At 42.5% G+C, this 24809-nt stretch overlaps 1 protein-coding gene across 2 annotated transcripts in view; it reads left to right on the top strand.

Moving 5' to 3' along the window:
• Positions 1-1001: 1001 nt before the first annotated feature.
• GPM6B (glycoprotein M6B) overlaps positions 1002-24809 on the top strand; it is a 111431-nt gene continuing 87623 nt past the window's right edge. The window contains exon 1 of one of the 2 annotated variants that reach the window (XM_061364448.1): positions 1002-1423. In XM_061364448.1, coding sequence (XP_061220432.1) covers positions 1420-1423 — 4 coding nt within the window. In that variant the 5' untranslated portion in view covers positions 1002-1419. The remainder of the gene's footprint in view (positions 1424-24809) is intronic. The other variant, XM_061364445.1, reaches the window with a different exon arrangement.

Here is a 24809-nt window from a genome sequence, read left to right as displayed (position 1 = left end):
ACAGTGCTGACTGTGTTGACCAAATTCCCTTGAGCAACTAGTCCCACAGATTTCAGATGACTGCACACACTACTTCACGAGCAGGGGGCTGAAACTGCAAAGAATGAACTAATTTCCCTCAAAATGAGTGGTCAGACTTGTCACTCCTTTGCCTTCGTGTTTTATTAATATGTTCTTAAGCAATCGATCTTCTTTAGAGGGGAATAATATGGTTACATAATTTAATAGATCAATTTGTTAATAATAATGGGAAAAAGTTAAATATCTCTTTATACTTCACGTAAATAACACAAAATTATGATACTATTATTGTGACAGAGAAATGCATGCCAATTACCCAATTAATGTAAATCAGCACAACCTGATTGATATTAGTCACTGCAGATGCATTTATTCTGACTAAAGAACTGGCCTTTCCCTCTGAATCAAATTGGTCTGATGGTAAAAATCCAATTTAGAAAAGAAACTAAACTGAAAAAAGCCGACTTTGCCACTCTGTTCCATACCCTTCCCCTCCATCTGTGAAGGCTCACTCCTACAATGCAATTGTTTTTGCCTTCCAACACATCCAGGTATGAAGGGGTTTTACTGGTAAGCTCTCAGGGGAGAAGCCACTCATTAACTCCTGAGCTATCTGGTGTGTTACTTTTGGATCCCCTTCAATTTGGTTTCCACAAAAGCTAAGATACATTTCTCACGGAGCTTAAAGAAATTAAAAAGTCACTGCAAGCACAGGCAAGCAAGGCTGTGCGGCAGGAAGATCACTTGGGTGGCAGCTACCGCAGTGCTATATAACGCCATACAACAGCATTCTTAGGTTCAGAAGAGGCAGTGAAGATAAGAATCACGTTGCTGAACACGCATATAGATATTAATGAAGTAATGTTATGTTTGCGCACATGGTGCCCTTGCCGTGGAGGAACATCAAGAAGCAGACGCCTCTGAAGGTCAGGGGTGCCCTTAGCCCCATTTCCTGGGCAAGAGCCTGAAACGTAGAGGAGCAGGGAACCAGCCTGGCCCCAGGGGCTCCTTCCTGGAAGCCTCCTGAGGGCGAACGGTAAAACGCTGGAGGAAACCGGGGGCACCATACGAAAGCAAGCCCCAGCTTCAGGGACACCCCGGTATCAGGGTCCGGCCGGGAGGAGCACCGCCTGGGTGCCGCGCCAGCCCGCTGGGCGGCGCTTCGCCACTCTACCCCGCGCCGGGCCGGGCCGGGCCGGGCCGAGCCGAGCTGGGCTCCCCCAGGGCGGAGCAGGCAGGCGGGGCTGTCCCCTCCTCTCTCTCCGCGCCGCAGCCGCCGGAGGCGAGCGGAGCCCGCCAGTGTGCGCCTCTCGCCCAGCCCAGCGCAGTCCAGCAAGGCACGGTAGAGCGAGTCCCTGCCCTGTTTCCCCCGCATCGCCCGAGCGACTAGAGCCGGCTATGGGTAAGCGACAGGGGCTGCGGGGAGCCCCTTCTCTGGGACCGCGGGGTAGGAGAAGGGGCAGGTGCTGGGCAGCCCTGGGGGTTGTGGCAGCCCCAACCCGGCCTCTTGCAGTGGGGCGGCAGCCTGTTGAGCGCCCCGGCAGAGCGGGCTGGGGGCGGCCGCCCCTCCATCCCGTTCGGGCCGCTCCGCTGCCACAGCGGGGCTCGGGAGGCTCCTGGCCGGCAGGGCAGCGGGACCACGCGAGCTGCAGACCGCTCTCTCGTTTAAAAATCAATTACTATTAGTGGCGGTACTACAGGATCCCGGAGAGATGATAGTTTCTTGGAGGCGGTTGTCCGCAGCCGGCCCGGAGTGTGCCTTCTGACCCGGTCCTGCCGGCGCTGAGGCTGGGGTCTGCGCCGCATGCCTGAGGCAGGGACAGCCGCTGGGGGCCGGGCCGGTCTGCTCACTGATTTCCCTCGGGCGAGGCGCGGCGTCCCTTTCAGTAGTCTGGGGGTGCTGAGCTTTGCCGTGGGGTGCAGTGTGGCTGGTGGGAGCAGGGATCACCTCGAGGGCAGGGCAGAGAGTGGACGTGCCTTTTCGGGATGGGGAAGGGTTGAGGGTGCTTGTTGTGCCCTGAGCGTTGGGGGACACTGGGGTAACGTGGTGTGCTTTTCCCTCTAGCCTTGGGTCTTCGCAGCGGAGAGTTGGGCATCGATGAGAACTGGCGGCTTCTGTTCCCCAGCTTATAGGGAGGATAGCGGGTGTGTGAGTGTGCTAACGCGAGCAGAAATGGGGCCCTGGCTAGGAAACGGCTCATCCCCCACATGGGTCACTCGATATTCAACACACACGTTCAGCGTTCTCATCCTTTCAGGCATGGGTTGCTTCCTGTGAGCTGTCCTTTCAACCAACAGTACATCCAAATTAATTAAGCAGTAATGAAAGTTATGAAATTTGGGAAAAAAGAAAAATGCAGCTGTGTCTTTGGTCTAGTTTGCCGGTGGTGTGTCATTGCTTAGAGGTTGCAGCTGCTAAAGCAGAGCCATCGGTGCATGCCTGTGTGTTAACATGCACATACTGATGCTGGCACTGTCTCTGGTTTTAATTAAGAAGAAAAAAAATATTAATTACTCAGCCAAAACTAAAGGAAGCTGACAGAATTCCTATGGTTGCTACTTTGTTAAATTAATCCGCTTCACTTAATTCCCAAATTTCTAAATGATTAATAACTGGTTTGTTCCCTAGTTTAGTGAAGATCAGACTCCTGTAGTATTACAGCCTTTTCACTAAGTTCTTTGAAGTTTACAACACCCCTTTCAATGCATGTTGAAGTACTGATTCCTGCTGCCTCTGCAGCTCTGAAGGCTGAAACAAGCAAGCTAGCTGCATTACTGACAGCAAAAAGCTTATATTTTGTGTGCATATTCTGACACCTAAAAGCCAGCTCTTTCCCTATGTGAACTTTTGATATTAAACAGTGATGTTGACAGCCTCTTCCATGTCTATATCTTAGTATCCGCTTACTACTTTTACTGTATTACTGTAGGTTGGTGTCAAATAAATGTTAGAATGGGATGGAAGAGTGAAAGATAGAAAGGAATGGTTTTGAGTATTATAAAAATAAGTTTATTCATTGGATTACTGTGTCTTGGGGAGGGATAAAACTTATTAGATAACACGTATAAAATTGTTCCTAAGTGTCTTTGCTGCTAAGTCTATAAAATTGCTTTTTCTTCAGAGAATTAAGCTGCTAGGGGTTTAATATCAAAAAGTTGTTTTAAATCTTTGTGAGGGATTCATCCTGAGGAGAAGCAAATCTTTAGTTTAGTCCTAAAGCCTTAGAAAACCACTAAAGTTAGTCTTGCAGGTTGTGCAAGTGTGTGAAATGCACGTTTTGGTTGGTATAGAATCTCTTGCCCAAATGTAGCTGTTGGGAAAAGGGGAGTGGAGAGAAGAAAACATTTCTTAAACGTTTCCTCATAATAGCGATAGCACAAAACTCCAATGTCTCTTGACTTCTTTGCTTAGAAACGTTGGATGATCAAGCAGTGGCTGGCTGGGCAGTGATGGCATGGTCAGTCAGGAGAGGGGACTTCTAGCACAAATTTCAGATGAAGTACTTCAAAAAGAAGTCACAAAAAGAAGCTGCAAAAAGAAGCCTTTGTCAGCCGTGGATCCAGTCCTTCATGAATACGACGTTTTGTTTATGCCATTGTATAACTGCTGCCTTGGCATTAGGTAGGCTGAGGCCAATGTGACCCTATAACCAGGACTTGTTTGGAGCCCAGTGCTGCATTGAGCTTCCTGAGCCAATAGCAAGGATACATTTGACTGACTGTCATCAGGAAACTTGAATTGTCCTTTCTTGCACAAAACTTCTTTGTAGGACTGGCTTGCTGAGGCTGATTTTAATTTTTCTTTTTTGGAGGTGCTAATAGCCCACTGTGGCCACTGGTATTCATTGGGCTTTTGGCCCTTAGAGTGCATCTGAAAGTCAACACCAATCAGGGTCATCATTGGCTGGAAGATCGTTAGTAATGACCAGTGCACTGCAAGAAAACCCACCTGTTGGTGTCTTACATCATGGCACACACTCTCCCAAATATAGTGTCTTATCTCAGAAGTGGGGGGAATGGGGGACTGTTGTTTTATAAAATGAACAGAAAATGCAAAAGGTTTTTATTTCTAAAAGTTTCACAAGCATAATACAGTGTAATTCCTTGGAAACTTTGTGTTTTCATCAGTTTACGCCTTTTCTTTTTGTACTCCCCAAACTGTTGCTTTCAAAAAGAAAAGTGGTTGGAGCAGGGTGTGTACATATATTGTGTTTTGGTTGGTTGGTTTTTTTAAAAGATACAGAGGAGAACACTGCGTGCAAATGGGATGATATGATGCCTGTCTTCATGTGGGTTTGCATCCCATCTCTCTGAGTCCCTGTGCAGGAAGTGCTGCCTAGTGTAGCCTGCAGACACAGGAGTTCCCAGGGGTGTCACACGGTGTTGTGCCAGGGCTCTCACCTGTCCTTCATGCCTTCTGCAGCACATCCAGATACCCCAGCAGTATTTGCTGCTCCATCCCAGAATGAACCATCCCTTCCTTGCAGGCAGTAACCTCAGGAGTATCACTTTAGGGGCTTCTACACCTGTAGAAACAGTCCTTGCTTTTAAGTGAAAGGTGTCCAAAGTAGATTTAAATATTCCCTAAACCAGGCTTTCTTCTTACAAACCACTGGGGGCAAAACCTGAAAGAAAATCAGTCCTCTTTTCTTCCTATTCAGCTATACACTTCGTTCAGGCAGGAGCTGAAGTCTTTTGTGTGTCACAGTAATAGTAAAATCTGATTAGTATCGGTCATTAAGGGTGGGTGGATTTCAATTGCCAAGTGGTGTAGTTCATATTCTGTTCAGTCTTGTACCTCTTAAATATATTTAACCTCATTTCTACAAAAAAAAAAAAAAGGAAACTAATACTAAGTTTATCTTCCCTTAAAACCTGTGAAATATAAAATTTTATACTGCTGCCTTTCCTCTGTCTCCACAACACCTGCTTAGGCTATTAAAAAGTACTTTATTTTGCCTTCTCACTGTAATCCTTTGTGTCTGAGAAAGATGTGGAGGAGAAAATGTGCACTTTACATATTTCCCAGTATCCTAAACAATTTGTGTTTTCACCATATTTATGAATTCTCTCTCTAGCTCTCTTTTTAAACAAGTGATTCAGTAACACAGGAAAGCTGCCATCCCATGTGTGAATTATGATATGTCTGATAGATTTTGAAATGTTACATTTTAGAAAAACATACTGGACTATTGAATACATCCCTGGGAGGGCTGAACGCTGGCAGTGCCTGATTATTTGTCTTTTCAGAGTGTTTCTAGAATTTCTTAAACCAGTTGAAATCTTCAGGTCACTTTCAGTGTTTAAAGGACTTGAATTACTTTTCTGAAGCCAAGGACCTTTTTTTTATTTTTTTTTTCATATTTGCTTCCATGCGTTATAATTCTAGCAGCTGTCATATTGCAAGCATCATTTATTTGTTTATATATGGCATTTTTCTATAGCCTTTGTTTTTCAAGATAAATGCTATCTAATCACAGAACAGAACCACAGAATAGTTTGGGTTGGAAGGGCAGAAGAGCAACTCTGCGAAGAGCAGACATCTTCAACTAGATCAGGTTGTCCAGAAACACATCCAGCCTGGCCTTGAATGTCTCCAGGGATGGCACATTCACCACCTCTCTGGGCAACCTGTTCCAGTATTTTACCACCCTCATTGTAAAGAATATTTTCCTCACATCCAACCTGAATCTTCCATCTTTTAGTTTTAAACCATTATCCCTATTGCAACAGGCCCTGCTAAAAGGTCTCTCCTCACAGAATGGTTCACAGATCATCTAGTCCAACCCCCCTGCCATGGGCAGGGACCCTTTTTCACTTGCTCAAAGTCCTGTCCAGCCTGACCTTGAACACTTTCAAGGATGGAGTACTCAGAGATGGGGCGTCTACAGCTTCTCTGAGCACTATTTAGTAATATCTGAAGTCCATTTCATGATAAGGTTAAAATAAATTGAAAATAAACCCAGTGAAGCCCACCTCTTGGTATCTTTCTATATTCGTTGTCCCTGAGTGGTGCGTGTTCTTGTAGTGAGGATTTTGTTTTCTCTGAGATATACAGCTGGTACAGTGAGACGCAGAATCACTGCACGTAATGTACTTTCACTATTGGTATTTGGATGTAGATGCACTGTTATCTCTCGAAGTGCGAGAGCATTGTATCCAATGAAATTTCACTGGGGTAGATCATTTGCAGAGGGAACTGCTTTGGCTTGTTACATTACCACACTCCACAGGATGGGCATTCTTCCCGCTGAAACTCCTGGATTTCTTTCCTTTTTGACCTCCCCCATGTGCATCCCAGCTGTGTGTGCCCTTCACCCCTCCTCAGACACACATGTACTTATCTGGTCCCAGTGAATGTACCCCCAGGCTGGCACATCACCTCACTCCTCTGAGTAGCTCCTTGGGCTGCTCCCACTGGGGGATTAAGAGCTTTCACAGAACCATAGAATCAGCTTGCCTGTGAGTTGCTCAGGTCCACCTGCAAAAAAAAAAAGATTGAACTCGTCATGGCACCACAGTGTTAACACTGCAGAAGATGTATGTATTTGCTTAGAGTGTACTTTTAATGTAGATGCTTTTTACTCTGAAGTGTGGAGTCAAGGCTTGCTCCTGGTGGACCATGTGGCATCTCGCTGGAGTGCCAGGCTGATTGGGGTACACTGTGGCACATTTGGGGGTTGTTCTCCAGGGTACTTGTGGCTGGATTGATTTGAGCTGTCCAGGAAATCAAAATCTTTTCTGTTCTTCTGGCTGGTTCTTTAAAATCTGTTTGGGTGTGAGTGCCTCTGGGTTTGGGTCGTGGTGAGCAAATGTAAGGAAAGATAGTTCAGTCTCCATGTGGGACATCAAAGAATGTTGTATTAACCTAATCACTTGGGTGGCAGCTACCGCAGTGCTATATAACGCCATACAACAGCGTTCTTAGGTTCAGAAGAGGCAGTGAAGATAAGAATCACGTTGCTGAACACGCATATAGATATTAATGAAGTAATGTTATGTTTGCTGTTGTCTCAGCTGAGTCTGTGAGGCTCTGTCCAGATGCAGAAGCCAGGGCTGGGAGGGTTTGTGGGTTAATACCCAAAATGGCCAAAGGATGAAACAGAGCCATGGTGGCTCTTGGCCATCATGTCTGTCTTGTAAGGTGTCTTCTTCCAGGTTGTATTTAACATAGCCTATGTCCCAGAGGAAGTGAACTCAGCATGACTGTACTGGGGGAGGAATCCAAGTCTCCTGATCCTTTCACAACTTTTCTTCTGTGGGCAGGTGTGAATTTCTGACAACTTGGGTGCTGGAATGGCTGTGCCCATCAAAATTCCCTGTCATATCCCCCCCGCCCCGTAAGCAGCAGGGGAGAAGATTTCACCATTCAGTGTAACAAATACATAGCATTCTATGTTCCACTGACTCCTCAGCTGTTTGTTACTTTCTACCGTTGCTCTGTCTTGGTTCTTTGGCAGTCTCTGTCTCTGTAATTATTTGTCTCTTGGGTTTTAGGCTCAAAAGCTTGCATGTGGAGTTGTGGCTTGGGAACCATTTACAAACAACACAAAGAACTATGAGAATTCAAAATCTTTTGTTCTCCCTGGTTTTGGAGCTGTTTCACTAGCAGTAGTTTCAAAACGTGAATGCAGCTTATGTTTCATTAGTAGAAAGATGTGCCTGACAGAGCTATTGAGTGATATAAACCTTGGTGTGTTGCTGTGCATCAGTTTTTTGTGTGTTTTGATGCTTTGATAGTTGAGTGGATGTGACACTCATGACTTTCAGCCTAAAATTATATGTACAAAAGCTGACTTTCAGAAATGTGTTTGCACTTAATGTTTGGTTCTATTTTGGTTTTTTTTTGCTTGGGGAGAAGAATGTTGAAAAGGACCATTGTTCAAATATAGCTGGAACCTGGGTCATGAAGAATACTAGACTTGAAGTTATGAACTGATTTGGAGTATCCAGCATATGGTACTCCTTCAGAATTTGTGATGGCTTTTTTTAATGTTTTATTAATTGCACTGAGTTGTCATTGTATATTGCAGCCTAAAACACTGTCTTTGTATACATTGCTTCAGTGTCAATGAAGAAAATACAAGAACTGCCCCAGTCTAAGCCATGCATAAATCAGGGAGTGGGATTTCACTGAAGGCAACCAGGGCAAAACTTGCTCTGTTGGTGGCTCAGGAGTGAGGAAGCAGCTGGCTTGCCTTCCAGGTGCTGCTTTGTGGAGTGATAGGCAGAAACGACACCTTGTGTTAACAACACAGCTGTTTGGGAGATCCAAACACCAGAGTAAATGATGGGAGTCCAGCCAGAGGATTATTATATTTTGAGTAGTGAGCTGGTTTTCTTAATATTGGAAACATACATTTGGGCTTACTGGTGGTTTTGTTGAGCTGGAGCCATGGAGCTAACTTAAGAGGAATCTGACTCCTGTTGCCAGCAAGGCACAGCTAACTGGGGTTCTCTGATGTCTGATTTTTGCTTTACATTTTAGTCTGTGTTTTTGTCAGCTTGCATGGTAGGAAATTCATAATTTCCTAAAAGTCCTAATGCTGAGTGTGCATCAGTGAAGCTGCTGGGTGAAGCTGAGCGTTGGTTGCCTGCAGTCTCTTGCCTGCACCCTTTGTGAGCCTGCTTGGCGGAACAGCTGCTGTTGCATCTTAGGATCACTTTAAGAGAGATTCCCCACTGTTTGTTGTTTGGTTGTTTGGGGTTTTTTTAACTCATTGGGTTTATATGGCATTTGGTTTCTGATGGGACATGAATGTTTCATGACATGAGAGTGCTTTCCTCAATTTAAGATGTCTTTTCAGAGCTTCTGAAGTTGAGGGTTCTAGGAACCTCCAGCAGGATTTGCTGGAATGAAGTCCTGGGCACTCACTGTTGACAAACATTATGCAAGTCTGAATTAGTGCAGAGCTCTGGCTGGATCTTCAGTACTTTTACCTAACTTCTCTACTAAAGTAATTGTAATTTTCTTGTTGGTTGTGCTGAAGGAATGACTTCTGGAAGGTTTTAAAGGATTGCTGTTTGTATGTAAACTTAGGCCTTTGTTACCAGAACTGACATAAATGTCACCTACTTTCCCAAACAAAAGTGTAAGTTGAGTTGTGTTTGTGAAGCACACAGCTGAAAGTACCTTTGCCACATGCAGCTTCCCTTGTGGGAAATTAAATGCTTTTTTTGAGCTCTTTAGGCATGTATTAAAAAAAAAAAAAAAAAGTGAGGAGGAAAGAGAGATGACTAATGGGAATATTTGGAGCTGAGTACTCTTGGTGCAAGCACAGGGATCTGCTCCAGCACATCTGTCAAGAGCCCACGACTTGCAAGGTGTAATGAACAATAACACTTCATACAACATCTGCTTGGGCTCTGTGATGGGCTCTGATACAAAAGCCTTGAAATCTCTGAGATATTTGTCATACCATGTCAGGGGAATGCAACAGAATCTGGTGCATCATCTGTTATTGCCTGCTCCCCAGACAGTGAAGTTACTAGGTACTAAAGCTGATAGCTGTTTCCCTGAGCCAGTTGTACGTAAGCAAATACAAGGAATGCAGTGCAGAGGGGGCTTTAATATGTGTGACTGGTATAGCCCATGTTAGTAATTACAGAATCATAGAATCATAGAATAGTTAGGGTTGGAAAGGACCTTATGATCACCAAGTTCCACCCCCCCTGCCATGGGCAGGGACACCTCGCTCTAAACCATATTACCCAAGGACTTGTCCGACCTGGCCTTGAACACTGCCAGGGATGAAGCATTCACAACCTCCCTGGACAACCTATTCCAGTGCCTCACCACCCTAACAGGAAAGAATTTCCTCCTTATATCCAATCTAATCTTCCCCTCTTTAAGTTTTAACCCATTACCCCTTGTCCTGTCACTACAGTCCCTAATGAAGAGTCCATCTCCAGCATCCCTATAGGCCCCCTTCAGATAGTGGAAGGCTGCTATGAGGTCCCCACACAGCCTTCTCTTCTCCAGGCTGAACAGCCCCAACTTTCTCAGCCGATCTTCATACAGGAGGTGCTCCAGTCCCCTGATCATCCTCGTGGCCCTCCTCTGGACTTGTTCCAACAGATACATGTCCTTTTTATGTTGAGGACACCAGAACTGCACACAATACTCCAAGTGAGGTCTCACGAGAGCAGAATAAAGGAGCAGGGTCACCTCCTTCGACCTGCTGATCATGCTCCTTTTGAGGCAGCCCAGGATATGGTTGGCTTTCTGGGCTGTGAGCACACACTGAAGCCAGCTCATGTTCATTTTCCCATCGACCAGCACCCCAAGTCCTTCTCCGCAGGGTTGCTCTGAATCTCTTCTCTGCCCAGCCTGTAGCTGTGCCTGGGATTGCTCCGACCCAGATGTTGGACCTTGCACTTGGCATGGTTAAACTTCATGAGGTTGGCATCAGCCCACCTCACAAGCGTGTCAAGGTCCCTCTGATGGCATTCCTTCCCTCCAGCGTACCAACCGAACCACACAGCTTGGTGTCATCGGCAAACTTGCTGAGGGTGCACTCAATCCCACTGTCCATGTCAGCGATGAAGATGTTGAACAAGACCAGTCCCAACACTGATCCCTGAGGGACACCACTTGTAACTGGTCTCCAGCCAGACTTTGAGCCATTGACCACAACTCTTTGTGTGCGGCCATCCAGCCAGTTCTTTATCCACCGAGTGGTCCATCTATCAAATTGATGTCTCTCCAATTTAGAGACAAGAATGTCGTGTGGGACAGTGTCGAACACTTTACACAAGTCCAGGTAGATGACATCAACTGCTTTACCGCATATCCATTAAAGAGTGTATACCTTCACTTTATTATCCCAGTCCATGCTGAAATTAAAGTGGCAATTTCTTATGCTTGATAATTGCCTGATGAAAATCCCCCATTTCAGATAATGTCTGGAAACTTAATGACATGGAATGAAAAATAGCCAGTTAAGTAATTTTGCTTTTTAATGGCCTGTAATTTTTAGTTTCTCTCTTGAAATTGTTCTCAAACAGTTTCAAAATACCTATTTTTTCTCCACAAACTTGAGCTATGAGGAGCATAGAATAGATACTTAATCTTTAACCTCCTCCTGGGATTCTCAGTTTTTTTCATCTTACCTGCCACTTACATTCTTGCAAGGCCATGTTTGACAAATTATTGTAATCTACCACATATTAAATTCCTCTTATTCCTCAGTGGAAACCTCTGGGAGGCAGAAAAGAACCAGGAAGGAGTAAACAAACTCTTGAAAACACTAATTTAAAGTAGCTATGGTGGACTGAAGGTGGGTATGTGGGGAGTGGGTGGAACTGAAACAAAGCACAAATGAGGTAGCAGCATGAGTCAAGACTCAAATGATTTTAGCCTTAACCAATCTGCAGATTTCATTAAAATGATTTTATTTTTTTTTCTGTAAATCTTTGTTTCTGGATTTTTTTTTAAAGGTTTTCTCTGGCTGTTGTCACAAAAACTGCTGGATGTTTTCCTCATTACGGTCAGCTCACCAGTGGATCCCAGACATCATTTAGGCTCTTTCCATCACCCTTACAAAGGGAAAGCGCTGGATCTTTATAGTTGAACCTTGTCTTGTCCTCCTTCCAGGCTGTTTTCTACCAGATTTTGTGCGAAGGGGGTGTGTGTGAGGGCTGATTGTTCCTTGTACCTCTTATTCCTGTTGGCATTTGAGCCTGCATTGAAGCCATTCTCCCTGAAATGGTGACCAGGAAGGAGCACTTGCTCATTTTGCACGCATATGTTTTACACTTGGTAGGTGAGCACGGTTATGACACTACCTGATGGTGCACCTGGGTACTTGAAGGTATGCTTTCCATAGAATGATAGCTGCTAGCTTCTGTCCATTTCAAAGTAAGGTACCCCTCCTAGAGAGAGAAAACAGTGGGTGCTTTGCGAGAAACAACTTTAAAATACACAGAAAATCAGGAGACACTCTCTTAAAGCAGATTTAAGTGCTTTACTGCAGGAAGCTTGAGGGCTGTTTTCTCTTTCCACAGTAACAGAAAGGCACTGCACATGTGGAATAGTGAATGTTCTTGCTGAGGCTAATGGGACTGTCTTGGCTGCTGTTAAAAGCTAATTACTGCATGCTGAATCTTTTAGCTGTTCTTACAAGAACACAAGGAGAAAAAATGCATGAAAATAACAGTATAGTTACAATTGACACTAGCTACTTCTTCCCATTACAAAATGCACTTAGTTGATGAACTGGTTCTGGCATGCTAAATGGGTGCCTGTGCAGGACTTCTGAGGAGAGTCTTATATGGACTTCGTAAGAAGACATAGATGGTGAGAAGCTCTTATCCAGGCTAAACATGAGTTCTCAAAGCATTCCTTCCTCTTTCTCATGGTATAAAGCAGGTTTATAGATTAAAAAAATGCCATCGTGCCTGCTTACATTTCAGCTACTGTAATTCTGTAAATAAAAATAATAAAATATTTGATCCCTAACCCTTTGGTTTTTAGGGAAGAGGATGGTAAGATTAGTAGGAGGGAAGCATGCCTTATACCTTCAAGTTTGTGAGCGTGACTACTGTGCCCACTTCCCACATGGTCAGTAGTCTGCCTTCTTCTGCATGTGTGAAATGTTCCTTATGTTAGCTCCTGTGCCTTGTAAATAAAGTATTTTCTATTGCCTTACTCAGAAAATATGTCAGGCATTTAGTTGCATATGCTTCATTGCTCCAACACTTCTGCCTTGCATTTGCATATTGTTATCAGATCTCTATGGAAAGATATTTCTTCTCCTCACCCAAGTTTAAACACAGGAGAGAAGTCTTAGAATCATAACATGGTTTAGATTGGAAGGGACCTCAAAGATCATATTGTCTCAACCCCACTGCCATAGGCAGGGACACCTTCCGGTAGACCAGGCTGTTCAAAGCCCTGTCCAACCTGGCCTTGAACACTGCCAGGGATGGGGCAATCACAGCTGATTTGGGCAACCTGAACCAGTGCCTCAGCACCCTCACAGAAAATAACTTCTTCCTTGTATCTAATCTGAATCTATGCCATTTCAGTTTAAAACCATTCTCCCTTGCCCTTGTGAAAACGTCCCTCTCCAGCTTTTCTGTAGTCCCCTTTAGGTATTGGAAGGCTGCTAGGTCTCCCTTGAGCATTTCCCAGGCTGAACAAGCCCAGCTCTCTCAGCCTGTCTCCATAGGAGAGGTGCTTCAGCCCTTTGATCAACTTCATGGCCTCTGAATTTACTCCAACAGATTAACATCCTTCTTACGTTGGGGGACCCCAGAGCTGAATGCAGTACTCCAGGTGGGGTCTTAGAAGAGCAGCGTAGGGGGGAAGAATCACCTCCCTTGACCTCCTTGCCACACTTCTTTTGGTGCTGCCCAAGTTATGATTGGCATTCTGGGCTGCAAGTGCACATTGCCAGGTAATATTCCAGTGAACTTGCAGCAGGAGCCTTTGATCTTTGATGGCAGATATGGTGGAGCTGTGATGCTTAAAGCCTTCAGACTTGGCATCTGTTGCCTGTCTGCTTTGTCCTGAAGGGGACAGCTGAGAAGAGCACCCCAGTCAGAATCTACATCCCAGGCCTCCCGCAGCACTCAGGATGTACTGTGATACTAACAATTAATTTAAAATCCTATCCCTAGGTCATCATGACTTTTAAGGAACTTTTGCACTTATCTCAGAAAACACCTTTCTTCCTTGCATGTGACCTGCCAGGACAGCTGTGTTTCTCTTAAGCACTGAAGTTAATGATACAAAACATGAAGCTTGAGAAGGGGAGAGCAGGATTACAGCTCTTCTTAGCTGTGTACCCACTGCCAATGTCCCTTGCGTGGGAGAACAGCATGACCAGGGCTTTTGTGGCTGCAGGACAGATTGTAAAGCATGACTTCAGCATCTGTGATCCTTTCTGCTAGGGGTTTAGGGGAATGATGCTTGTATAGCCTTTCTGGGCTCAGTGTGAAACAAGGCAAGCTTTCTTATTTTCCCTGGTGTCTCTTTTTTGTTTGCGGGGTTTCTTTTTGTTTGTTTGTTAATGCAATGCAATGGAAAAGACTTTGTTCTGACTTCACAGTAACATTACATGTAAAGTTCTTCCTTGTGTTTGTGTACATTGCTAATATACACATTTCTGATAAGCCCTGTGGACTAGGTGGCTTTGCATCCTAGGGTGATCACAATGCTTCTGCATGCAGTAGAACAAAAGTTGCTCAGTGTGGATGTCTGGTAGTGTTTTGTCTGAGCTGTATAGCTTATTTCCTATCAGAGTCCATACAGTAACCTAAACTTGCCTCTTTTCACATGGCCTTGAATTGGCTATTAGCTCACCCTCTCACACACTAGCATGCACACTTTTTAATTTTCAGCTTTGCTTGAGATCTTCTTCTCCTGCTGCCTCTTCTCATGAAGCTGTGTGTGGGCTTACCTGCAACATGGTAAGAGTTTTCATGAGGAAATACCTTCCCAAATATTAGCCTTGGCAGTTGTGCCTTTGTGGAGGCACATAGAAGAGGCAGGGTGGCAGTCCCAGCAAGCTTCACCACCTTCTTTTATTTCCCTCATAGCTATGGTGAGCCTGGATGTGAGACCAGGAATGTACGCACTGGAGATGATTTAAGGAAATGTGCAGCACTACATACTAATTAATTCAGGTCATGATACTCATAGGGTAAGCACAGTGGCTTCCTGCCTCCCAAGTGGTTGCTGTGATTCTGATGTGAACTCTTTTGGCTTATGCCAAGAAAAAAACCTCTGCAGTAATTAAAATTTACCTGAACTGCTTTAGAAGAGCCTGATTTGAATTAGGTCATGTTTATTAACTCTAGTAGTACTCAGCTTTGCTAAATCTTTCCCTGACTTCCATGCTGTTCATTCCCCTGCTACTCCATCAGCTCGGTAACATTTACTGGGATAGTATCCGTTTAGATGAGACCCTTCATTTCTGTGGAGAAGACAAGGACTTGGCTAAATGTACCATAAGCCTCGGTGGAACCTTGTCCAGGATGCGATGCCCACTGCACAGCATGCTAATGGCTGACAAGGTCTTAACTTAGCTCTCCTCAGAAAGCCAGAACTATGGGAGCATAAAAAGGGGAGTGAATAGGCAACTTCATTGCTCACATAACTGTGCTGAATGCTGTACTTCTCATGGGTATCTGAAATAGTTAACAAAATTGGACTGCTTGGAGTTACTGCATGAAATTTAAGTCTTTTGGGGTTTAAGGGCATTGCCTTTTGTATGCATGTGTGGGAAATTCAGGGGAAAAGCAAAAGTACAGCAGAGTTTTAATCTCAGTCCATGACAGCTCTGTCAGTTTGAGGGCTCAGAGTCCCTTGCTTATGCTTTTCTTTCACACGAGCTAGATGATATGATGGGTTTTTTTTTTAATGTGCAGATGACACCACTTGAAAGAGTATCTTTAAGCCCTCTTGTGGTGACAGTAAACTGGGAAACACGGGTTTTCATAAAAAAAAATGCAGTAAAGCTTTTCTGAAAAGAAGCATTTTGCATCAGATCTTGTTACCAGGTCACGACTATGGAGCACCAGTTTCAAAGTCTCTCATGTTACAGCTGTGCTACTTGTTTTCCAAAGCATTTTTCAGACAGGATCCACTGGGAGCTGCTGGTATGGTTTCCCAAATTCTTCTCCAATATAGTTCCTGGATGCCCGGATGCCCCTGCCTTGATCTGCGGTACAGTGGTGTTGGCCTACCGTGTTTGTAACCTCTGGTGATAGAGCAAATACTGGTTTCACTGTGGTTTGTTTTATCTATGTTCTGCTGCTGGCAGAAGAACAAAAACCAGTAGGATTTTATTCTTTTAATCCAAGAAGGATTTAATTCAAGAAGCAGGATACTTATACTAGAAAGGCCTTTCATAAGAAATTGAAACATCATTTTGGAAACAAAAGAAATTTGAAATGAGCACTGTAGAAGGCTGTTTATTGTTTTGGCTTGATTTGTTTTTTGGTTTTTTTTTTTTTCCTCTATGAAAGAGTTACCTCTGCTGTGAAATGAAACCAAACCTTAGTTTGAAGGCTTGTATTCAACATCTGCTCAGCTTGGGAGCGATTGGAAAGGAAAGCAAATGTATGAGTCGCCTGGTCTAGTGGAGGGTGTCTCCGCCCATGGCACGGGAGTTGGAACTAGATGATCTTTAACATCCCTTCCAAGCCAAACCATTCTGTGATTCTTTGAGTTGTACAGAGAGGCTGTGTTTTGGTTCTGTGCTGATTTTCCATGTTTCTTCTTCTGAAGTTCTAATTTATCTTTGGAAAGTTCAGGAAATTAGAGCTAACTAAATATAATTTTCTTTATGCCTGTAAAATGATTGTATTGATCATCTCTACACATGACAGTACCTTCTTCCTTTTTAACGATCGTACTTTTGCAAGGTATTATTAATCTCTACTACCTGTGAGATGTTTCATGCTCTTCAGAGAGGGTCTCTGCTGTCTCTTTGCTTTTTATGCAGGAGGTGGAAATGTGTCCTTCAGAGAGCTGCAGGCATCTGTTCTTAAGCACCAAAAAAATCTTTGTTCTTGGTTCCTGCTTGAATGATGAAAAAAACCCCAGAAGACCTGCTATTGGAGGCTTTTGTTTACTGTTTGGTTTCTGAGCACTTAGTGGCTGGTACTTACTTCAAATTTTCCCTCTTTCGTGATGATAAATGGATATTGAATGGAAACCTACTTCCTTTTTTTCCTTCTTTTCATAATGAAAGATGCAGTTCTTCGTGCATGCTTTAGAATTGTGATTTAAGTTTGGCCCCAGATCTTGATAAACTCTGCTGTTACTGCAAGGGGCAGTTCAAGTGGAGATAGCATGCCTCTCTTCCTGCCTGACATTAGTACCTTTGCTCTTGCCTTGGGGAAAAAAATAGCTGAATGTGTTCCATGCTCTCTGCCTCTGCTTTTTACACTTTTATGTTTTGCATAGGGTTTAGTGTTGCAGACATATAGGAAAGCATGAACTCTAAGCCAACCCTGAGCCTACAACACATATAAAAGATGTATGTTTTAAGGGAGTATATCTGAAAGAAAACTGTGGAAACAAAATGGGGATAATTTTTCTTATTATGGTGGGTGATGCCTATTTCAATAGGCTTAGACTGCCTGGAAGAAAAGTGTCGCTCCATAACATAGGGATGGTACATTTTAAGTTCTCAAAATTCTCTGTGCTTCTTTCCCCATCTTCTCCCCATAGGGAAACCAGATCTTGCTATAGATTTATTGTCTGCATTTGAGCAATGTAATACGTGTGTCTGACACTTCTGTGCACATCCTGTTCAGTCACTGAAGAGGCTCCCTCAGTTGTTATGTCTTTGTTACAAATGTTTAATTTAAAAACAATAAATTTGAGGCTGAGGGAATGGGGATTTTCACAGTAATGTCATTAAGGAAATGTTGCAAAACTGACGTAAGTGTTGGGTTTCTTCTTTTTTTTTTCTTTTTTTTTTTCCCTCTGCAAGCTCTGCATTTTTCAGGCAAACTTTCTCATAACAGAAAAGTTAGGAAGCAGTGGTTAGTGGGTCAGACAGGCCCAGGGGGCTAAATTGGGTTTTGTTCAGCCAAATGTTAATGCTTTTTAATCAACGCTGAATTCTGCATGCAACACTCTCTTCCTTCCCCAAAGCCATAACAAAATAAAATGGGTATTCAATTAGGTCATGAACAACATCTGCCCTTTACTAAAAACAGTTAGGGAGTTACCACAGCAAGGGAAGAGAACCTGCTTATAGCTACTGCTAGAGCATCTTTTCACCACCATGGCTTTGGTGGTCTGGTACAAACAGCCGCCAGTGAAGATCTGTGCACAGTCCTCAAGCTCCCTTTAGAAAGAAAATGAATATTTCCTTTCATTTTCCATGCAGCATTTTTACAACAAGGTGCAAAATTCCAATAAAACTGTGTCCTGAAAACTGAAAGTGCAATGAGTTTACAGTGCTGTGAAACAATTGCATAGATTTCTTTTCATCCTGTACAGCTTCCATAGTTGTTCGGCTTCTTCAGGTCAAGGAACTGTTTTTTCAGATCTTGCTGCTGCCACCTGCTCAGTCTCTAGTTAATATAATAAGCATGAGGGTAGAAATGCCAGAGGCTTTGGACTCTTGTCTAAATGTGTTACATATTCTCTACTGTAGACCATGGGCTATCCTGATAAGTTTCAATTTGCTTTCATATAGGCCTTTTTTTGTTGTTGTTTTTGATAAAAGGGTCCATGCAGTCTAATTTTGTACATATAACTCAAGTGGGTTTGATTTGAAGATTTTAGGTTCAGCTGAACTTCCCCCGGTTAACAGGAGTTTATCAAGTTCTTCAGCAAAGCAGGCTGAGTCAGAGGTGTATGGAAACCTAAAAATTATCCATGATTTATTGGATACTTACTGCTGGTTGCTGTAAAGGATCCTAAAAGCAAAAGATGGTAATTTTCTTGTTTAAAGTTCTGAAACAATTCACTGTCTTTCATGGGAAGAGATTGGAGAATCTAGAACCAGATGATGTTGCCTTAATGTTGTGAAGAAGAGGAGAGTTAACTTGATTTTGCTTGTTTTGGTTGAAGAACATAAAAAAATAAAAACATAATTTTTAGAGGGTTGCTCTCTACAAAATGTTACATCAGTAGGTGACTTCCTCCTGAAACTTCCAAATAAAGAGTTTTTGAAGGAATAAAGATTGCTTTGGTGGGTAATGTATCTCTGGAAACCGAGGACTGGTTGTCTTTTCACAGTGCTCAGCATTGCCTCTCTTTCCCCCATTATATGGCAAGCTGCAGAGAAGCAGTGGATGCAAAAGTGTATGACATGCATGACATGTCTGTTCGGAAAGAAAGTCAGCTAAAATGTGAAACCAAATGCATGCTTATTTAAATAACTAATTTTCAGAGGGGAACTGTGTCTCAGGGTGCAGTCTGTTAGCAGCAACTGCTTGTTAATACAAAATTTTGTATCAGTTCAGAAACACACTAATATATGTAATTATCCCTGGACACACCAAGAAGCAGCCTTGTGAGCTTGAAAGGCAATACTTACTGTATGTGGCTGTAGAACATACAAGTAAACTGCTAGATCAGGGTCTCTAATATACATGCATGTGTTAAAAAGACATGTAGGAAAATATACATGCACAACAGGTAGAATTTAGCTCCGTTGAGACTTTGTGGTAGTGTTTTGTTACCATTGCAAATACTTGCATGCTTTAACAGACAGGAAAAAGTCATAGTTTGTATTAGCCTTAGAAGTAGGAGGAAAAAAAATAATAAATGTTTGGAGTGGTTTGTAAAGCCTGACCTGGAATAATTTTTATTTGGCAAGCATGTTGCATCAAAGATGAAATGGAATACTTCCTGAGCTTCATCTTTCAGGTAAGCAATTACAGAAATTGCTATTTGATAATGCAGGAAACAACTTTTGATTATAAAAGATCTACGAAACACGTTCCATGCTATGAGCACAGTCTTGGGAGTTGTGATTGAAGCTTACTACCACGGAAACAAAGTACGCTGCAACTTGGATACAAATGATTAGGCTTAAGTAGAGCAATGACACATGAATGCATGGTTACTGGCTTCTAACAGATGTTTCACGCCTACCGATGGGATAGCACACATAGAAGTTTTTACATAGAACTTTTTTTCCCAGAACCACACACCACTTTCTTTTTGCAACTCTCTTGTTACCGCTGTTAGCCATCTAGCAATTGAATGCCTTGTAATATGTAAAAAGTTGGTCTGTGGTGGGGATTGTAGGTATAATTGCAAAGTTGATAGTGTTTCAGTTTCAAAATGCGTTAAACGTGCTTATACTTAATTGAAAACAGGGCTTCTGACAGTTATGGATGTGTTGGGAAGTGCTGAATTGGTTGCCAGGACTGCAGGGGAACATGCTGGTTGTGCTTTTCCAAGTTGCATTTTTCAGTCTTCTGTAAAAATGCAAAGACAACCCCAATGCCAGTTTATTTTTCAGCAATGAAGTGGTAACAATTACTTTAACTGCAGCCTTCCTGGGTGATTTCTCTTACATAGATAGCCCCCCTTACACGTGTATTTAGTGGTATAAACTAATGCTGTAATACATATACAATTTCAAAAATGTGTTATATTGTAAATAAACTTTCATCTCTGAAACCCTGAAACTTTTATATATAGTCATGCAAAAACCTACATGTAGCAGCTAGGTGGCAGAAACTGTACCTTTTTAAAATAAAGGGATACTATAAATGCAACAGTGTTGCTTTGTAGTGACTGCTCAGTGTCTTTAAAAGAAGGAATTTTGTGATACCCTTACATTGCCAGAAATTTGTCCTTTGAGAATACAAAAGTAAGCAACTTCCTTCTGTTTTATTCATGGCATATTTTCTCTAGGTGTCTAAATGGTCAGAAGTAGATTCTTCTATTGCATGTCCACCATCTATCTGGTTTTAGAATAAAAATAGCTGAGAGGTGTCACTTTGTGCTTCTACAACCGTGGCTTTCTTAATGTCTGACATTCAGTTATTTACCTGTCATACCTTGTACAACTGTATAAATACACCAATTGAACAATTCTTGTGAAAGGTTTGATATGGGAGGGTGCCTGTGTAGACCAGAAGTTTAGGCTGTAAATATTTGGAAGCAGGGGCTTTTCTGGGGGTTTGTGTATCACTCGTTAGACCTGAAGCTCACTCTAATTATATGGTCTAGGTCCTTTCAGAATGCAGAAATTATGGGGAGCAGTATGGGGAGGAGGGAGGGAGAAAAGGGAGTTGTCTCTATTTTAAGATACGCTGCTGTTTCAAAAAGAATGCCTTATTTCTTAAATCGGTCTAAAAATGTAAATGCAATGGGTACCAAACACCATGCCCTACAGGAAATCTTATAACTATTCTATGATTCTATGATTACTGCAGTTCTACATACGGCTTGTTCAGTCCTTTGCTGGGCATAGTTTACCTGCAGAGGTGGTAGATAGTTTATGTGCTGCTTTAAATTCTTTCAACTTCCAACCCTTTCTTCGTAAGTATCTGACTCATGGCCACTGTGGTTTGGATAGGAAGCCAGAGAAGACTTCAGCTCAACTCTGCATATATCTCTGCTTGAGACAGCTGTCATTAGAGCTGGCAGCTATTAGAGCTATTAGACTAAATCACTGAGGTCGTTTGCTTTCCTGCATGAGTAAGAAACTTTCCTGCATGAGTAAGAAACTTCTTTGGGGTTCTTCAGTCATACAGTCATAATGGTGGTAAAAAGTTCAGTCATATGCTTCAGTTAGAGGAACTGTAGAAAACAAAGTGGAAAAAAAAAACAATCCTGCTGTTTATGAGCAATGGTGGCCTGGTCTAGCTGGTTTTTTTGCGTGTCTATAGAACATTGGGTCAGGTGCTGTCTATCTTCAGACTCTGTTCATTACAACAGATTTGCTAGTCTGCAAGCTACCCACGCTGAGTCAACAGCATAAAAAGTACTTTTGAGTGCACCATCTTATCAAAGTTACACAAGTTAGTTTGTTTTAAGAAGAGTCCAGTAGAGTTTCTGAAGAAGAACCAGGTTATTTTGTGTAACAGGTTGGGAAATAAATGCCTTGTTACAAAATTAGGTGTTTAAGAAAATGCTTGAGGATGCAGAACTTATGACCTCTCTAAATGAACACTTCATGTACAACAGCTCTCTTAACACTTGAATTCCCAAAAAGCATGATTCTTTCACAAGCAGGTCTCTGGATTTTGTAACATAAGTGCTGCAAGATAGTTCATTTGTTCTGATGTTTAAACTTCATTAGATGAAGCACTAAAACGGATAATGTAATTTCCTAACAGCTGAAATTGTCAAAAGCATATTGTCCTAAACAGACAGTGGGCCGTACATGTATTGAGCACTGAGGAACACAAGTCTTACATAGCAGTTGATTAATTTGTAGGGTTGATGTAAAGCTTATTCAGTCACTCCTGCTTTTTAAGGCCAGTTTTTCATGTTAACATCATTGAGAAAGCATTATGTATTTGACTACAGAATGTTTTAGAGAACCTTCCCAAGTGCATTTTTTACAGGAACAAGCATATCAACTTTAGCAGAATGCTAAACTGTTTATTAAGGCTATATGCTGTCATGTGATACATGTGAATTTTAAGTCATATCTGTATCTGTTAACTTGGCTTTCTGGCTTTAAGAAAATCAGTTGAATTATTTTACCTCACTTTCATTCTTTCATTTGCTTATGTATTCAGGATGCTTAATGGGTAATTATCATCTTCAAAATGCTTTGGTGTCTGAATAGAAGGTGATGCTGGAGAGGTTTCTCTATGGGAAAAAAACATAACTTAGATTTGCAGGCTTTATTCATACTTTTTCTTAGCATTTCAACTAGTGTGCGTACCTGTTTTCTCCAAGAAGTGATGTTTGAAAAGGCATCTAAGTCCTGTCCGTTTGGTTTCCCCTGTTGCAACCATAAAGCAAATGGCTGGAAGAAGAAATGGGTTGTGGCTGAGGAAAGAGACATTGCCTTACGTTTCGGAAACCAGTGTCAATTTCTTTCTTGCAGTTCAGTTTCCTTCCGGAACTCTCCCAGCGTGTCATCTTTCCTCTCTACCTTTCCATGTAAGTTTGTCTAAATAGGAAAGACAACAGAGTTTATTATCATTCCAGATAGGGAAAAAAAAAATAATAAAAGAACAAACCAAAAATTCAAACTAACAAAACTCAACCAAAAAAACAAACCTCAAAAACTAAGCAAGAAAAACCTTGGAAAAGCCCACTGCTGCTTCAGATTTTTGATTTGGAGCTCTCTGTAGCTCTGCCACCTCTGGAGCTTCAGATAGACAAAGTATGTCCCAGATGCAAACCAGCCTGTTCTTGTTGCTTTCTGTGCTTACATGGTAAGGCTGAGTTGCATGGTTGTCCAGGTGACGGAGGGACCTATGCCTCTTCTAGGTGACTGAAAAAGAGCTGGGTGACAGGGTTTAGGGTTTTGAGAGGTGTAACCACATTTCCTAGAGTTTGCATGCTTGACAGCTCTGGAATGGAGAAGCTCTTCTACTCTTTCCTGGCCTTGAGACACACAAACCCTTCCTAGTTTTTCTACCCATCTTTGAAGATGAATTTTCCCTTGTGCTCTGCAAGTCAACTTAGCTGTGCCCTGTTAATGGTCATGAAGGCAGAGATCCCAGCAGCTGGAGCAGGCAAAAGATACATTTGCTTTGAGTCCTCATGAAGTGTTGATCTCTATGGTAGCCGAGTGACCCTGCTTGAAGAGAAGATGGAGCGGGCGATGAGCAGGGGAGTTGTGGCAGAGATGAGAAAGGCTGTACATGGGGCAAAAGCGGAAAGCTGTGGGAAAAGCAGCGCTTCTTGCATATGAGGTTAAAGAAGAAGAAATGGTCTAACCAGGAAGTGAGTACAGATTTGTGCTTGTTACCTTGTCAGTTAATTACTGATTTATTTCCACATGCTACTTCAGTATATAGCTTAGTGTATTATTACTTCTATGGATTACAGTATATGCACTTTATTTTGGATACGTAGTGCAAGTGGCATAAATCATGTAGAATTTAAACCTGTGCCCATTTCAATTTAGTGTTTCTTTCCACTGTTAAATTGTTATGCATTATGGTTTAATATCTTTTGGGACAAGTCGGACTACATGGCAAGTTGTGGGAGAGGAAGTGTGTGTGTCTATTACTCATGATTTTAAGCGTAATTAAACCCTCTTTCTGCCTTCCCCATTTCATAAACTAATCTCAGTCGCAGCTTCAGAGCCACCAGTTTGCATGTATAAGCAGTTTCTCACCTGTGCAGCCGCTCCTCTAGCCTCTGGTAGTGATTGCTTATGAAATAAATATGGGATTCACAGTCTGATTCAAAAGATTTTGGGAAGCTTTGTCAGTACTTCACGTTTTTCAAGGCCTCAGGGCACAGTATTTTCAGGCCAGGTTCTGATATCCTTCTTAATGAACACTGCAATAAGTCCAAATCCAGATGTTGAATGTAGCAGATCTGATAAAATCAGCCAGATTTGACTGGTTTTGGCTGTTACCATGTCCGCTGTGAACTTCAGTAATGTTTTTTCATTGTGTTTGTGAGATAATCCTATTTTTTTGCTGCTTGATTTATTTCTAACAACTCTGAAGGCCAATGAATGTGGTATTTTCTGGAATGAAGGTTGTGTTTGGAGGCTGGGGGGAGTGTCAAGCTGGTTTTTGTCCTTTTGTTTTTAACCCCCCTTCCATAGAAGACACAGTGTCCTACAGACAGATAGAACAATGCTATATTCCATTTTAGCATCGAATCACAAGCAGGGTCTTTGGAATTAAATTTGGCGAATTGCCTGGATATGTTCAGTTTTCAACAAGCACTGCTTTGTGCATTAGCACCCTACGCTTCCTCCCTCCCTCCCCCCAGTGCTGCCACTGAAGAGAAGAGGCAAAACAAAAAAAAAAACCCAAAGCAGAATAAAAGCATCTGTTAGAGAAAATGGGGATGAAAAGAGGTGGAAAGATGTTTTCCAGAACAGCTGTCAAATCTGTCAGAAGAGCTGGACATAATTTTTAACTTAGTCACACTCCTGAGTATCCGATTACATATGTATAAATATTTCTTTTTTCAATTATTATTAACATTAGGTGCAATGTAGATGTAACACAACTTTTTATACAGGATGCAGCTCAATTTTGAACAGAATGTTTAAATGCTCATTTACCAGGACTTTGAGCCCAGGCACGAGCATGTCAGTATTTGACACTAATGCGTTCTTCCCTTTTCGTGTGTGTGCAATTGGAAATGTGCTGTGGTAAGGAATATAGGCTATTATTGAGCATAGTAGCTAGATGAGGCTTTGACA

This window comes from Neopsephotus bourkii, unplaced genomic scaffold (assembly GCF_033783945.1).
Source record: "Neopsephotus bourkii isolate Nb327-2 ecotype Australia unplaced genomic scaffold, CSIRO-AGI_Nbou_v1 NB_1234, whole genome shotgun sequence".
In the NCBI taxonomy this organism is placed as follows: domain Eukaryota; kingdom Metazoa; phylum Chordata; class Aves; order Psittaciformes; family Psittacidae; genus Neopsephotus; species Neopsephotus bourkii.
This window is presented reverse-complemented; position numbering and strand designations above follow the sequence as displayed.